We start from the raw sequence: 15,053 nt of genomic DNA, 5'->3' as shown, positions 1-15,053 counted from the left end.
TCTGCCTGCAATGCAGGAGACCTGGGTTCAATCCCTGGGTTGGGAAGCCATAGGGCTATAGTTACAAAGTTTACAAGATTAGCTACAAAGACTACTCTCTAAATCACACATTCAATCCCAATATAATTTTAAATCAGGTCTATTAATGTGTAATTTACATATAATAAAGTTCACCCATTTTAATTGTACAGTTTGATGAATTTTGACAAACATGTATACACCATCACAAAGAGAAAGAAAGAAGTTTTAAGTTTTTTAAAGAAAAAAGTTTTCTCATGCTCTCTTGCAGTCAATCTTTTCCCCTCTTCCACTTCCTCACTTAGCATAATACTTCTGACATTCCTCCATGATGTTATATCATCAGTAATTGGGGTTTTTTATTGTTACATAGTACTCCATTTTATGGATATAGCACAATTTATTTATCATTTTGCCAGTTGATAGACATAAGGTTGTTTCCATTTGGGGACTACCGTGAACAAAGCTACTATGAACATTTGTGTATAGATCTTTGTATGGACATATATTTTCATTTCTTTTTGGGTAAATACTTAGAAATGGGATTAGTGGGTTGTAAAGTAATTACATATTCAACTTTATAAGAAATTTTCCAAAGTGGCTGTAATATCTTTAAATTTCTCTAACAAAGTTTAGCAGTTCTAGCTGTTCCACATCTTTGTCAGTGCTTGGTATTGGCCTTTTTAAATTAAGTCATTCTAGTATCTAGTGATATTTCATTTGTGATTTTTAATTTGCATTTTCTTATTGACTAACAATATTGAGCAAACTTGCATTTGTTTATTGATCATCTATGTTTTTTTGATGAAGTGTCTATTCCAATCTTTTATTTCAGTTTTTACTGATAATGTCATTTTTATTGAGTTCAGTTGTGTATTCTGAATATAAGTCCTTTATTAGATATACATTTTATAAATATTTTTGCCCAAACTGTGGTTTCTCCTTTCATTTTCTTGAGTATTTTAGAAAAGCAAAATTTTAAATTTTGATGTATTCAAAATTATCATTATTCTTTTACCATTCTTCCTAAGAAATCTTTGCCTAAACAAAGGTACAAAAATTTTATATGTGTTTTTCCCTATGTTTACTTCCAGAATTCTTGTAGTTTAGCTCTTAGATTTAGGTTTTATAACCCATTTCAAGTTAATTTTCATATACAGTGTGAGATTAGGATTGATATTCATATTTTCCATATAGATATACAATTTTTCTAGTTCCATTTGCTTAAAAGACTGTTTCTAGATTCTATTTTGTTCACTGATCCATTGGTTCCAGTACTACATAGGCTTTATTATTGTGGCATTATAGTAAATCTTGAAATAAAATACTATGAGATCTCCAGCTTTGATCTCCTCTTTCAAATTGTTTTGGCTTGTTTAAAACAAATTGTTAGCTTTTATTTCCATATACATTTTATAATCATCTTTTTAATTTCCACCCAAAAAAGTCCACTGGAATTTTGATTGAACTCACATTGAATCTCTAGATAAATCTGGAGATAATTGATATTTTTAAAAATATTTAGTCTTCTGATCTGTGAATATGGTACAGCTTTTCTTTTGTTTGTGTCTTCTGTAATTTCTCTTAACATATGTTGTCAGTGCACAGATCTTGCACATATTTTGTGTTAAATTTATCCCTAGGTATTTCATGTTTTATGCTAAATTAAATGTGTTTTTATTTTGATTTCCAGTTGTTCACTGTTAACACTATAATTTTAAGAAAGAGCTAGATACAGCATTCTGAGTGGTCCTAAATGATAATAATTTCTAATGAAGAAGAAATTATAGCAATAGAATCACTGAATAACTAAAGCAAGTGAAAGAATCATGAATACTGTTAGCAGTCACTTTTATAGTCAAGCATGGAAATTACTATATATTCATAATGAATGATAATACAAAACATAACCAGAGACCAGTAAAGAAGAAAAGGCCCTGGACCTGGAGTCAGGAGGCCCTGACTTGAGTTGTCACCTGCATGCTTAAAAAGTACATAGTCCAAGATAGATAAACCTCGACGAACATTTCCTTCTTTCTCATTTTTTATTCAACTAACAGTTGGTGAGTGTTCACAAAGAGCCAAACACTAAGCTAAGTGCCACTAAATGGGACAAATGCTATACTCCATATCATTAAGGAGTTATAAGGAAAGCTCAAATGAAAAAGAGTTGTATGAAATATCTTAGTATACTAAAATATAATGTGCTTCTATGATTTTTATTATAATTATACCATAAAATCTTCATTTATAAGTGTTATTACTTTAATACAGAGCTCATACCAAAATAAGAAAGTGTCTCTGGAAAAAAAAATTAAATGGATTATAACTAGATAATTCTAAAAGTAATCACTCCATGACACACCCAAACCCTATCTCTTCTATTAACCTGTAATCAAATGATAAAAGTACTATGTAAACCCACAGATATGGATGAAGCCTGATGTGTCATTTTTAAACCCTGCAAAAGGAAAGAATGGGCTTGAAACTTATAAAACTTTTCTTTCCAGATGAAGGAGGTAGGCTTATTAATTTCTATTAATAGGAGACCTTCTGCTAACAGTTTTTCTATTAGAAATCTGGCAAACTCACAGAGATGACAGATGGACTGAGAATTCAGAAGTATGCCAAAAGACTTTATGTAAAGTGATGTAGTCAAAAAATATGCCAGTTTCCTCAGTTATAGATTAATATCCAAACTAAAATATCCCATGTTTTTGGTCAGCATATTATATTAGTTGCTCAAAAACTACTATTTTGCTCTTTGTATCTTTTTAAGGTTTGATTCTCATAAAGGTTTCTGGTGTCAGTTACTGGAAGAAGGTAAAACAAAATGCCTTGGAAAGAGCAAAGGAAGAAAATACCCTCCAATGGATCCTGATGTAAGTATAGAGCTTAAAAATACAAACTAAATAAGCAAAATGATACATAAAAATATATCTTTTATTAGAAAAATGATTAAAATAAAAAATTCACTTTCTAAAAATAAAAAGCAACATTTGGATTGGATGCATCCTGCTTGCTTGTTTTGATTTTTCCAGTGATATATTACCTGTCATGTGAAAATAAAGGCCAACAATAGAATTTGCCATTTGGAATCAGAACAAAGAAGGCAACATCTCATTCCAAAAAGAGATACATTCACAGAAATTTTAGCACTAAAAATATTAACTGAAACCAGGGCAGGAAATATATCAACTGGAAATTAAAAATAGGACCAAAGATTTTATTTTCACTAAGTCACTCTGTAGTGGTAAATGTGGCCTGCATAATAATATTAACTACTGGTATACTAAGTTTTGAAGTGCTAATATGATAATAAGATTAAAAAATTAATATATTTCCCAAATATGTAACATACTAGCAGATAATTTAGGCTCTGGAGAATGGAGACACCCACAGTTTGCCATAGACATGTAGCATGTCACGTTTGTTCTGTTCCAAATGGTGCCATGGCCATGGTGGCCACTTAAAGCTACAGTTTTCCCACTTTGTTGGCCCTATATTTCCACTTTAAAGCTTACTACACATATGTTAAAATTTATTAATACTTTGATTTCATAATCAGTCCAGTTAATGTGCAGTTTGGACATAAGAATGCAAGTAGATTGATTTTATTAAAAAAAATAACTAACTCAAAAATTAAAACATTTGAGACTGTTTTCCCACAACGTTTAATATATTGTGGTAACTAAGAATCCTACAGTGGTCTGAGAATCCTAACGTGGTCTGAACTTATCTCAATCCTTTTTAATTCTTGAAGACTTTCAGGACCTTTTTTTTTTTATTCCAATCTTATAGAGACAGAGCTTTGTCCTCACTAAACTCATAATTAAATTCTACCTAAAAGACATTCTGGGGGTTCTTTTGATAAACAAAGGGTACTCTCAGAGCTACAGTTTTCTTTGGTGGATTATTAAAATATACCTTCAGTGCACTATGAAAACAGCACACATTAATAAATATTCAAGGGTGATTTCCATAGCATTTCAAGACGGCAATATAAAATGTTTCATTTTCATGTATGTCAAAGCTATTTCTCTGTATATTCATTGAAACTAAAACATTTAAGACACTGTAGAACATCTTTCTTAGCATTTTATTTTACTCCCATCAAACATATACTGAGACATGATATTAAATTCATGGTAGAGAAAGATTAAAAATCTAAAACTTTTCAGGATATTACTAGTTCCATACTTCTCAATAAGGTTTCTATGTAATAAATTCCTAAGATGTTTTTTCTCAAACACCTCTGACATCAGATATGTGGGTTTTTCCATACCAAGCAATTCTGTAATTTTCTGCAGACACCAGGTAGGTGTCCTATAATTTAATCCAATTCTGACACCAATTACCCAGGGTTAAGTACAGTCCCCTCAGATTAAGGGCTCAGTCCCACAAAACTGCCAGGTTATTCACACATCTGTCCAACTTGGCTACAAATCAGGGTTCCCAAGAATTCCTCCCCAGGTTTTATAATTTGATGTAATGACTCACATGCCCCAGAAATACTTTACTTCCTACTTTATAAATGGAGAGGTACACAGGACAAGGTCCAGAAGGGTCCTGAGCACCAGAGCTTCTCCTCTAGCAACCAGCCCCCGTCTGAAGCTATCTAGGGACCCATACGAGTCACTTCATTAGCATAAACTTGGGCAAAGTTTAAAGGAACTTACTGTATATAACAAAAGACACTCTTTTCACCCCTGTAACTCAGGAAATTACAAGGGTCTTAGGAGCTCTCTGCCGGAACCAGAGTCATTATTTGAGGGAGTAGGGTGGCTGACTTCATACAGAAATGCCCAGACAGGAGGCGAGAGAAAGGCATCTTTCCTGGAGGTAATGAAAACACAAATGCGTAGAACAGATTCAAGTAGGCAGTACTGTCACCACACTGCTTGCTTCTCCTTCTACTACAGAAAACACACCAGTACCCTTCCCCACAAGTATCACCGAAACATCACAGGATACATTTGATCCTGGAAATTACGATCTGGCGGATTATTAGGCTTCCACTTTGGCTTTGTTTATCAAAATATATTATAGGAAAGGAATAAAAGCTGACATTTTGAATGAACCACTGAGTCAATTACCTCTCCAAATCAAAAGCACTTGATAGTTTCTTTAATAATAGTCCAATAAACAACCTGTTACTGGATTTATTATATGATTTCTTCTTTGATCATGTTTTATATTATATAAGTATACATTATTATTCCTTTTATTACATTAATTTCCTGTGGGTTTGCATGAAATGGACTATATTGGCATACATTAGCATATATTCTATCTGATTTGCCATCTAAAATAGTACCCTTTCTGAACAATCATCAGATAACAATGTATGTAAATTCTGCATATCACTGAATTCTGTCCTAGTAATTCGTGGCCTGAACATATTAGACTCTCAAATAGGACATGTTGTACTTTACAAATCTCTTATCAGTTATCTTGCCATAGGAGGGAGCAGAAGAAGAAGGGGTACTTGATTATGGGGACCAACATACTCACTTAATAGGGCACAGGACAAGGGTTTGGCTGCTAATACAGGCTGTCAGGTTTGAAAATAATGCCAAAAAAGCCAATACATTGAGATGTAGTTGAGATAATCCTCCATATCAGGAGGTACGATACTGATATGAAACCCCAAGGGAATGTAGGAAGAATGTGGATCTCAGGAAGTTCAATTCTAAAGTTAGTTGAGATGCTGGAGAATCCTTTGTCACATGGGAAATACTGGGGAGCAAGCTGGCAGGATGTAGGCAGTCCCAGGCTGCTGTTGCCCCAGGGCTTCCTTCATAAAGAGGAGCAATGCAAAGGGAGATGTTAGGAGAGAACCGTGGGGAAGCCTCTACACAAAGGCCTCGGGCTCAGCCCTGGATTCCAGGTCTGGCTGGCAGCAGAGGAGGCACAGAATGATCAGACCCCCAGACAGAGGATCTGGGAATATGTTTTGTCTCCACCTTTCTCTGGTCAGGGTACGCTAGCTGGGCCTGTCGGTGGTTTTAGAGCTGATGACTGAGGAGACCCAAAACAGAGAAAAGCAGGGAGATTGACACATGAGCCACACAAAGGTTTGGGTTCTCCCTTGATGGCAGTGATGGTTACAGTACAGCACAAATGTTCAGTCTTGTTCCAGTGATCATAATTCCTGCAAAAACCACTATGTTACATTGAAGTTAACAACATAAAATGACATGTTTTTCGATGGCATTTAAGATGGGGTACCAGATATGATATTTTAAGAGAACAGCAGAATAAGATAAGATTAATTTAAAATTAATCTTTTAAAGATTCAACTGAACAGAAACCCTCAGAAGAGTAAAGTGGAGAGGTACAGATGAAGATCCAGAAACCCACCCTCCATGACATTCCCAACCACAGTCATTTGAACTCTATATAAACCCCACTAAACACCACCTTACAACACAGCACTTTCCATTTCTTACAATTTCAATTATTAAAATATTTTCCTTTATTAAAGGGAAATCTACATCCTTGTAAATCAGGATAGTTTTCAAGGCATTCCTTTCCTTCCTTGGGTCAAATAGTGCAAATATATCAGGTTATGGGTTTACCTGATTTACCTGCTGTATTTTTAAGGTTTACCACAGTACTGTTTTAACAGTGAGTATTTTGTGTATGCTTTAAAAGTGCTCTTAAGAAAATATCATCTTCAAATTCTACATGTAAATTAATGACGACAAAAGAGTGTTTTATTTTATAGATTTATCAAGCCAACTCTTGCTCCAAAGCCAGAACGGTTTTAATAGAGCATAATACTGGAACCAATCAGTTGTTACAGCTATATTTCTAAACTCAATCTAGCTATTTGAACATTTAATTCTGCACAAATAAACCACATGTTTAATACAAAAGCCTTTTCCCTAGTGAAAACATTTATGTGTTTGGACTGTGTATTTTGATGAACAGAGTCACTACGTTTTGTTGTTCAGCCACTAAGTCATATCTGACTCTTTGTAACTCCATAGACTGCAGCACACCCCAGTCCTCTGTCCTCCATTATCTCCTGGAGTTTGCTCAAATTCATGTCCATTGAGTCAGTGAAAATATCCAACCATCTTATCCTCTGCCACTCCCTTCTACTTTTGCCTTCAATTCTTCTCAGCATCAGGGTCTTTATCAATGAGTCAGCTCTTTTGCATCAGGTGGCCAAAGTGGTGGAGCTTCAGCTTCAGCATCAGTCCTTCCAGTGAATATTCAGGGGTTCATTTCCTTTAGGATTGACTGGTTTAATCTCCTTGCTGTCCAAGGGACTCTCAAGAGTATTTTCTGGCACTGCAGTTCAAAAGCTTCACTTCTTCAGCACTCAGCTTTCTTTATGGTCCAACTCTCACATCCATACATGACTACTGGAAAAACCATAGCTTTGACTAGACGGACCTTCCAGATGTTTTTTCTAGAACTCACTTGCTTTCTCCGTGATCCGGCAAATGTTGGCAATTTGATCTCTGGTTCCTCTGCTTTTTCTAAATCCAGTTTGTACATCTGGAAGTTCTCAATTCACGTACTGCTGAAGCCTAGCTTGAAGGACTTTGAGCATAACCTTACTAACATGTGAAATGAGGATAACTGTACAGTAGTTTGAACATTCTTTGGCATTGCCTTTCTTTGGGATTGGAATGAAAACTGACCTTGTCCAGTGGCTACTGCTGAGTTTTCCAAATTTGCTGACATGTTGAGTGCAGCACTTTAACAGCATCATCTTTTAGGATTTGAAATAACTCAGCTGAAATTCCATCACTTCCACTAGCTTTGTTCATAGTAGTGCTTCCTAAGGTCCACCTGACTTCACATTCCAGGATGTCCAGCTCTAGGTGAGTGACCACATCATCGTGGTTATCTGGGTCATTAAGAACTTTCTTGTATAGTTCTGTGTATTCCTGCCACTTCTTCTTAATCTCTCTCCTTAAGTCCTTACCGTTTCTGTCCTTTATCATGCCCGTCCTGGCATGAAATGTTCCCTTGAGATCTCCAATTTTCTTGATGATATCACTAGTCTTCCCCATCCTATTGTTTTCCTCTATTTCCTCTATTTAACAAGACCTTCTTATCTCTCCTTGCTCTTCTCTGGAACTCTGCATTCAGATGGGTATATCATTCCCTTTCTCCCTTGCCTTTCACTTCTATTCTTTCCTCAGCTATTTGTAAAGCCTCCTCAAACAACCACTTCAGCTTCTTGCATTTCTTTTTCATTAGGATGGTTTTGGTCACTGCCTTGGGTACAATATTACAAACTTCCATCCATAGTTCTTCAGGCACTGTGTCTACCAGATCTAATCCCCTGAATATATTTGTTACTTCCACTATATAATCATAAGGGATTTGATTAGGATCAAAGCTGAATGGGCTAGTGGTTTTCCCTACTTTCTTCAGTTTAAGCATGAATTTTGCAATAAGGAGCTCATGATCTGAGCCACAGTCAGCTCCAGGTCTTGTTTTTGCTAACTGAATAGAGCTTCTCCATCTTTGGCTGCAAGGAACATAGTCAGTATGATTTCATCACCATCTGGTGATGTCCATATGTAGAGTCATCTTTTGAGTTATTGGAAATGCTATAACTAACATGTTCTCTTGACAGAACTCTGTTAGGTTTTGCCCTGTTTCATTTTGTACTTCAAGGCCAAACTTGCCTGTTATTCTGGGTATCTCTTGACGTCCTACTTTTGCATTTCAGTCCCCTGTGATGAAAAGGACATCTTTTTGGGGTGCTAGTTCTAGAAGGTGTAATAGGTTTTCATAGAACCAGTCAACTTCAGCTTCTTTGGCATCAGTGGTTGGGGCATAGACTTGGATTACTATGATACTGAATGATTTGCCTTGGAAACGAACCAAGATCATTCTGTCATTTTTGAGGCTGCACCCAAGTATTGTATTTTGGATTCTTTTGTTGACTATCTGGTGCTAAATAAATAGTCTGCATGCTTAAAATCAATTTTAAGCCACTGTGTAAATATCTACAGATATAAATAAACATCATCAAAGTATATGAAGTATACTCCAACAAATAAAATTGAATGTCCTTGTATCTCCTCCTCCCACCTCAGAGCAGAGCATTTCTATCCAGCTACTATCGTGACCACAACGTGGAACTCTCCAAGCTGCTGCACAGACTGGGACAGCCTCTGCCATCTTGGCTGAGGCAGGAGCTGCAGAAAGTGAGATAGCACTGTGAGGAAGCGCGAGAATGCATCTCTGTGGAATGCTCACCTCTCCCAGAGCTTCCAGGAGCTACCAAAAGGTGGTTTAAAAATATACCTCTTCAAATGAGAAAAGAAAAACAAAGGTCTTTCCATGTGCTGGCACGTGGATGATTAGAAACAAAACTAAACTAAACTAAAAGTATTTGTTACAAGCCTTGAGGCCTATGGCCTTTCTCTTAACCCATATCTGAGCCTGTGGGGTTATTGGAGACTACTGTGCACTCATGTGTTAATCAATAGCAACCAATATAAATATCAAATACCAATGCAGAACTGTTCCATTTCGTAGTAATATTTACACTTTTATATATCAACTAAGATTATGTCTCTGTAGACTTTTAGGCTGCTGTTTGCCTGTAGAATGTTTTCTTATTCTTTGATTCTATAAAATGTCCTACAAAACAAAAAGTAAACATCACAATGTAGCATAAAGCGCCAGAGGCCTAATGCCCATGAAAACTGCTTGCAAAAATATAAAATCCACTGAAGTATTTAGAAAGAATTATAATTTACAATTTGTCCTAGATCAGAGAATGGTAAAGTTATATCTGAGCTTTATCTGCATCGAAAAAAAAAAGATAAGTGTTATAGAAGGAAAAAAGTGATTTTTCATCCACATAGTCTAGTGCATTTCTGTAAAAGTTTCCAATGTTTCTATCATTACATAATTATTATTCTGAAAGGTATGTTGTACCAGATATTGGATGGGAAATAGAAACACACTGAGTATACCAAAACAGTAAGAAGCAATATAAAGTGTCTGCTAAATCCTCTAAAAGCGAGAAATTGTAGGGGTCTGAAGATATCTGATTGACAACTTATGTCCCTTTGCTGTGAGCTGCAGATCAACTCGAGTAGTTCTCACTGGTTCTACAGAAATGTTTGCTCAGAATCTGAGGTCTATGTCATCTCCAGAAACAGACTGACTTTTTAATGTAAACAACTTTTTCTTAATGCTCCCAAGGGAAAAAACCTATTAACTGAAATCTAAGGACAGTTTCTCCAGATGATATGTTGGGTTATTTACGTTTAAATACAGAAAAATTACATTTTTTCAGATAATTCAAAATGAAATTGTATAATGCAGAGATCTGTGACAAAAAACAAATTAATGTAGGATTTTTAATCTCAGATTTGCAATGGTACAAGACAGAAAAAGATAATCAAAGCCCAGTGCCATTTTTTTAGAACATTTTATACATCACTTTCATGAAAGACAATAGAACACAGTTAAATTTATGGGTTATCTACTAAATTAAATGGGGAAAGTACCAAGATGAGCCAGGCCTGGTTCTTAAAATATATTTTACACTTAAATTTTTAATGATTATATGATTAATAAAGTATTCCAAAAAGAAAAGAATGTCATGCTGATTTTCCTGTGCTTATATTTAGTTTTTAAATATACTATACACATAAGAAATTTAAGTAGTAAATAAATTCCTTGCTATAACTTTATAAGCTTTTATGAATGTTAATCAAAAGTATGATTAGAAAAAAAATTATGCCCAGTTTCATTATAATATGAAACTATTATGGCCATTATAATATGTGAAATTGAACTCTATCAACTATTCACTAATTAGAAAACAAATTTTGAGATACTTTCACTAACTATTCATTTCTAAAATTGTATTATATTAATTAAATGTTTTAAAGTTTTGTATACCCAAATGATAAGCCAATTTTTAAACAAACAAGCTATTAGCAGAAAGAATTAGACAAAGAACCAGATTTTAAGATCCCTGACAGTAAAAGCAAAATCAAAGTCATTTGGACAAAGATGGTAAAGTCAGTCTTCATGCTTACCGCTACCTTTTACGAACAGCACATACCTAACATACTAGAAAATGAATATACTCTTTAATCGTCATTATTTTAAGAAAATTAGCTTAAGAGGGTCAAACATAGTGAGAACAGGCCCCAGGAGTTACATATGGTATTGTGTTTTCATTTTGACAACACTTCTACTGATTTAAAAAAAAGAAAGGAAAAGAAAAACAATGCATTTACGCTCCAAGGATGAGATGTGCATTTAAACTTCTAAACAAAGCTCCTAATGGTGTAATTCTGTCTGGGTAAACTGAGTCAACTAAACAGCTTACCCTTTAAGAAATGTCAAAAACACACTGGATGCTTGTGGGATGAAAGGAGAAATTTACTCATTCATAATATAGATATTATGCTACCTAGAGCAGCAAACCTTTGAAAGAAATTTTGATGACTCAGTGTATCTGGAAGACAACTCAAAATCTAGGGGACATGCACACTTACTACATTGGATGCTCTGGGTGGTTGTCATGTTCTTCTGAAAGTAACATAAATACAGATGGGGAAAGAAACAGATAATGTGATTTCAAACTAGCTTTGTATGGCATTCTTTTTTCATTGCTTAAAATATGAAACTTCCTCAGGAAGAAATGAAATGGTTATTTCAGTGTTTATAGCTATAATATTCTTGTCATTCACATTGAATGAAAATTAATGGAAACATTTTTTTTTCTGAGTTTTTTAAAATAAAAAAACTGGATATAATTCTGATAGTAGCATGGTACCTCATATGTACAACAATAAACTGTGATAAGAAAAGAGTTTGAGCCTGGTGATTTTAGGTAACAAAAAGGCATTTGTTTGATAGTTGGTGTTTGCCTGTGACCAAGTGGGAGGTGGTCATAGAACATAGATACCACTAATACAATTCAAAATGGAGAGATGCATGGAAAACTTCCCAGGAAGACATGAGTTTTATTTTTAATGATATAACCTTAAACAGATCTTCTAATAAATATTAGTTAGTTTTTGTTTAGTTCTAGTAGATATAAAACATTTCCTAGGGTCACTCATGAGACCAGAAAGTGAGAAGGGCACACAGCTGTTACTTAACAGACTTGAAAACCTGAAGTATTAGCATCTCTTACTCCTAGTGCTCTGCTCTGCTCCCCACAAATCAGCTGCTTTCTTTAGAGCTTTATATGGAGAATCCCAGGGACGGGGGAGTCTGGCGGGAGAGTCGGACACGACTGAAGCGACTTAGCAGCAGCAGCAGCAGCAGCTAGTCTCTCTCTAATCGCCAGTCCAGGTTCGATGCAGGATACAGGATGCTTGGGGCTGGTGCACTGGGATGACCCAGAGGGATGGTATGGGGAGGGAGGTGGGAGGGGGGTTCAGGATGGGGAACAAGTATATACCCATGGTGGATTCATGTTGATGTGTGGCAAAACCAATACAATATTGTAAAGTAAGTTACCTCCAATTAAAATAAATAAATTTATTTAAAAAATTAGCAAAACAGACCATCTCTGCAAAAAAAAAAAAAAAGGAGGGGATCAGGAGAGTTAGACATTTATCTACATTTTCCACAAAACTTTATTTTCTCTATTCCAGTCACTTTCCTTGCTAAACATCAGGCTTTCCCATGTTGCAGCCCACCCTGTCATCATACACCAGTTGATTCTTCATAGGATTATCTCCCAGACACACAGTTCTCCAGTCTACGATACACCTGACCCCCAATTTTCTATGTGTGTCATCCTATATTCTATTTACTCTGAGACCAACTGCTGAGTGGTTAATAAACCAACCCCATCAATGTTAGTGGCTTATAATGACTTACAATATTTTACTTTCAAGAGATAGCAACACTGCATTTTCCAGGAGATGTGTTTAAGGCTCACTGATGAGGAGGCACCAAACAGTTCAAATATTTCAGAAGGAAGGGATTTCTCTATTTTCAAATTATTCTCTATTCTGAGTTCTATTCTGCCAAAACTGACACAGCGTGGTTACCACCTACAGCATGGCTACTGCCTTCATCTTGCCCACCCCACCCCACGCACACACACACCCATCCCCAAATAGTTAGGAGTCATGGAAAGAGCAATGAATCCCTGTGGTGGATAAGAAATTATTTGTGTTGGCTTGACATGTTTAACTTCTTTTCACTTTACCTAAAAGCAAACTAAATTTTATAAGGTCAAGCCATTAATTTATGCTTTGAGGATAAGAGCTAAAGACACAATGTGTCATTGATTCCATTCCCAGAAAAACCTAGAATTTACTTTAAGTAAGCCTTTCATCTGTGGCCAATGGTAGCTAAGAGAATTTAAGGGCCATTTCTCCCCATCCAGTGCTACTACAAGTTCCTGCTATTTTGTCCTCAATTTATTGTCTACACAGTTCTCTATATATTCAATTTCTTAACAAAAGTCACAAAAATGTATTCATTTATTTATTAGCAGGTGAAATTTATTCTTGCCCTCCACTTCCACCTTCTTCCTTTAATCCTGTACTTATCTTACTCATTGAGTTTCTATCATTTCTCAGTCTATTCCCGAAAGTTATAGACACAAAGATTAATAGATCACTAAAATTGGAACCTGCTATATTTTCACTATCCCCTTTTTAGAAAAAGAAGAATCATGAATAGTGTCAGTGTTTAAAAAAGACATCCACTAGCCAGATTCAGGTCAAATATTTTATTTGCCTATCAATTCCTTCCACAGAAGTTAAAGCAAATTTCACAAATTAAATACTCACAGTATAAAGTCTCCAAGATATTGCTAGGAAGAATGTATTTACCCACACTTTTTCATATAGAAAACAGAATTAAACTGAATGAAATGTGAAACATTTCCAAAGCACCCAGGATCTGTGACAAATCTTACATAAAACCGTCTATATCAAGCTGTTTCTTGGTTATGAGGGAATAAATTAGGTGTAGGAAATGCCTGCTGTCTGCATTTCTGATGCCAAAATGCTCTTCTTCAAATCAGTAAGTGAAATGGAAGGCAGATCTTGCTCTTAAATATTATGCATAATTTATACAGTTGGACCAGAAAGATTGGTCTTCTTTTCTCTATTTGGTAAATACTATTCTCAATCTGAATTTTTCAGTTTCAACCAGTTTAAACAGAAATGCAAGCTCAAAATGCGATATACTCTTAGGGCTACAGTGTATTTTTTTAGAACTTAATTTATGTCTTTCAAAGTAAACAAAACTTTTAAAAACCCACAAAACATATACTATCAAAAACAAAGGGTCTGCTTTACAGACATATAAATAAATTGACAAATTTAAAAGAAGTTAAAGACTCTAATTTTAAAAACAATAAAAAGCTATGAAAATGTAATACTGACCAATTTTCATTCCCACCTGGGACCAACTTGATGAAACCATGTTGCTTCTATCCCCAATTAAGGATACCCTAAGTACAACTGGAATCACAGACAGAATCGACTGGACTAATATAGATGTTGGCCCTGATATCGGTGCTTAACCAAAACAACACTGAGTCAGTCAGTTTTCCTTTAGGGCCTCAATTTCCCCATCCTTCAGTGGAAGAAGCCAAATGAGATTGTTGGTACCAGCTCCTTCCCTTGTTCCATTTTATCACCATTTATTATGACATGTGGCTCTCTCTGTCTCTCACATTCTGCTACAGGCAGGAGCCACAAATTATCTAGGTGGGAAAGCTGGAGGCAGGAGTGGGGTCTGAGTATTTCAATCCCTCCTCCCTCACTTCTGTTTGGAGAATACTCTGGTCTGCTTTTGGCCTGTGGTAAGTTCAGCAGAAATCTATTTTTAAATACATTATTTAAGGCCACAAACATAACCAAAGGAACAAAAAACAAAATATAAATACACACTTTAAAAAAATAGGAAGATGCCCAAGACAGTAAATGAGTTAAACATTTACACACATCAAAGAATAAGGGTCTAAATGAGCCAAACCTCTCGTCCTTCGTGTGTGAACCTACAGAGGATGCTTCAAGTTGACAAACCAAGATGATAAGGTGAATGATAGTTGG

General features: G+C 35.4%; 1 protein-coding gene across 3 annotated transcripts in view; it reads left to right on the top strand.

Annotated features, from left to right (window-relative positions):
- Nucleotides 1-11,837, top strand: part of LOC133249225 (bifunctional heparan sulfate N-deacetylase/N-sulfotransferase 3) — a 184,083-nt gene extending 172,246 nt beyond the window's left edge. For 2 of the 3 annotated variants that reach the window (XM_061419299.1, XM_061419300.1), the window contains 2 exons: nucleotides 2,798-2,900; nucleotides 9,090-11,837. In XM_061419299.1, the coding sequence (XP_061275283.1) occupies nucleotides 2,798-2,900; nucleotides 9,090-9,209 (223 nt within the window). In that variant the 3' untranslated portion in view covers nucleotides 9,210-11,837. Of the gene's footprint in view, nucleotides 1-2,797; nucleotides 2,982-9,089 lie in introns of those variants that run through there. The other variant, XM_061419301.1, reaches the window with a different exon arrangement.
- Nucleotides 11,838-15,053: the final 3,216 nt, after the last annotated feature.

This window comes from Bos javanicus, chromosome 6 (assembly GCF_032452875.1).
Source record: "Bos javanicus breed banteng chromosome 6, ARS-OSU_banteng_1.0, whole genome shotgun sequence".
Lineage (NCBI taxonomy): Eukaryota > Metazoa > Chordata > Mammalia > Artiodactyla > Bovidae > Bos > Bos javanicus.
The sequence above is the reverse complement of the archived record's forward strand: the minus strand, read 5'-3'. Positions and strand labels throughout refer to the sequence as shown.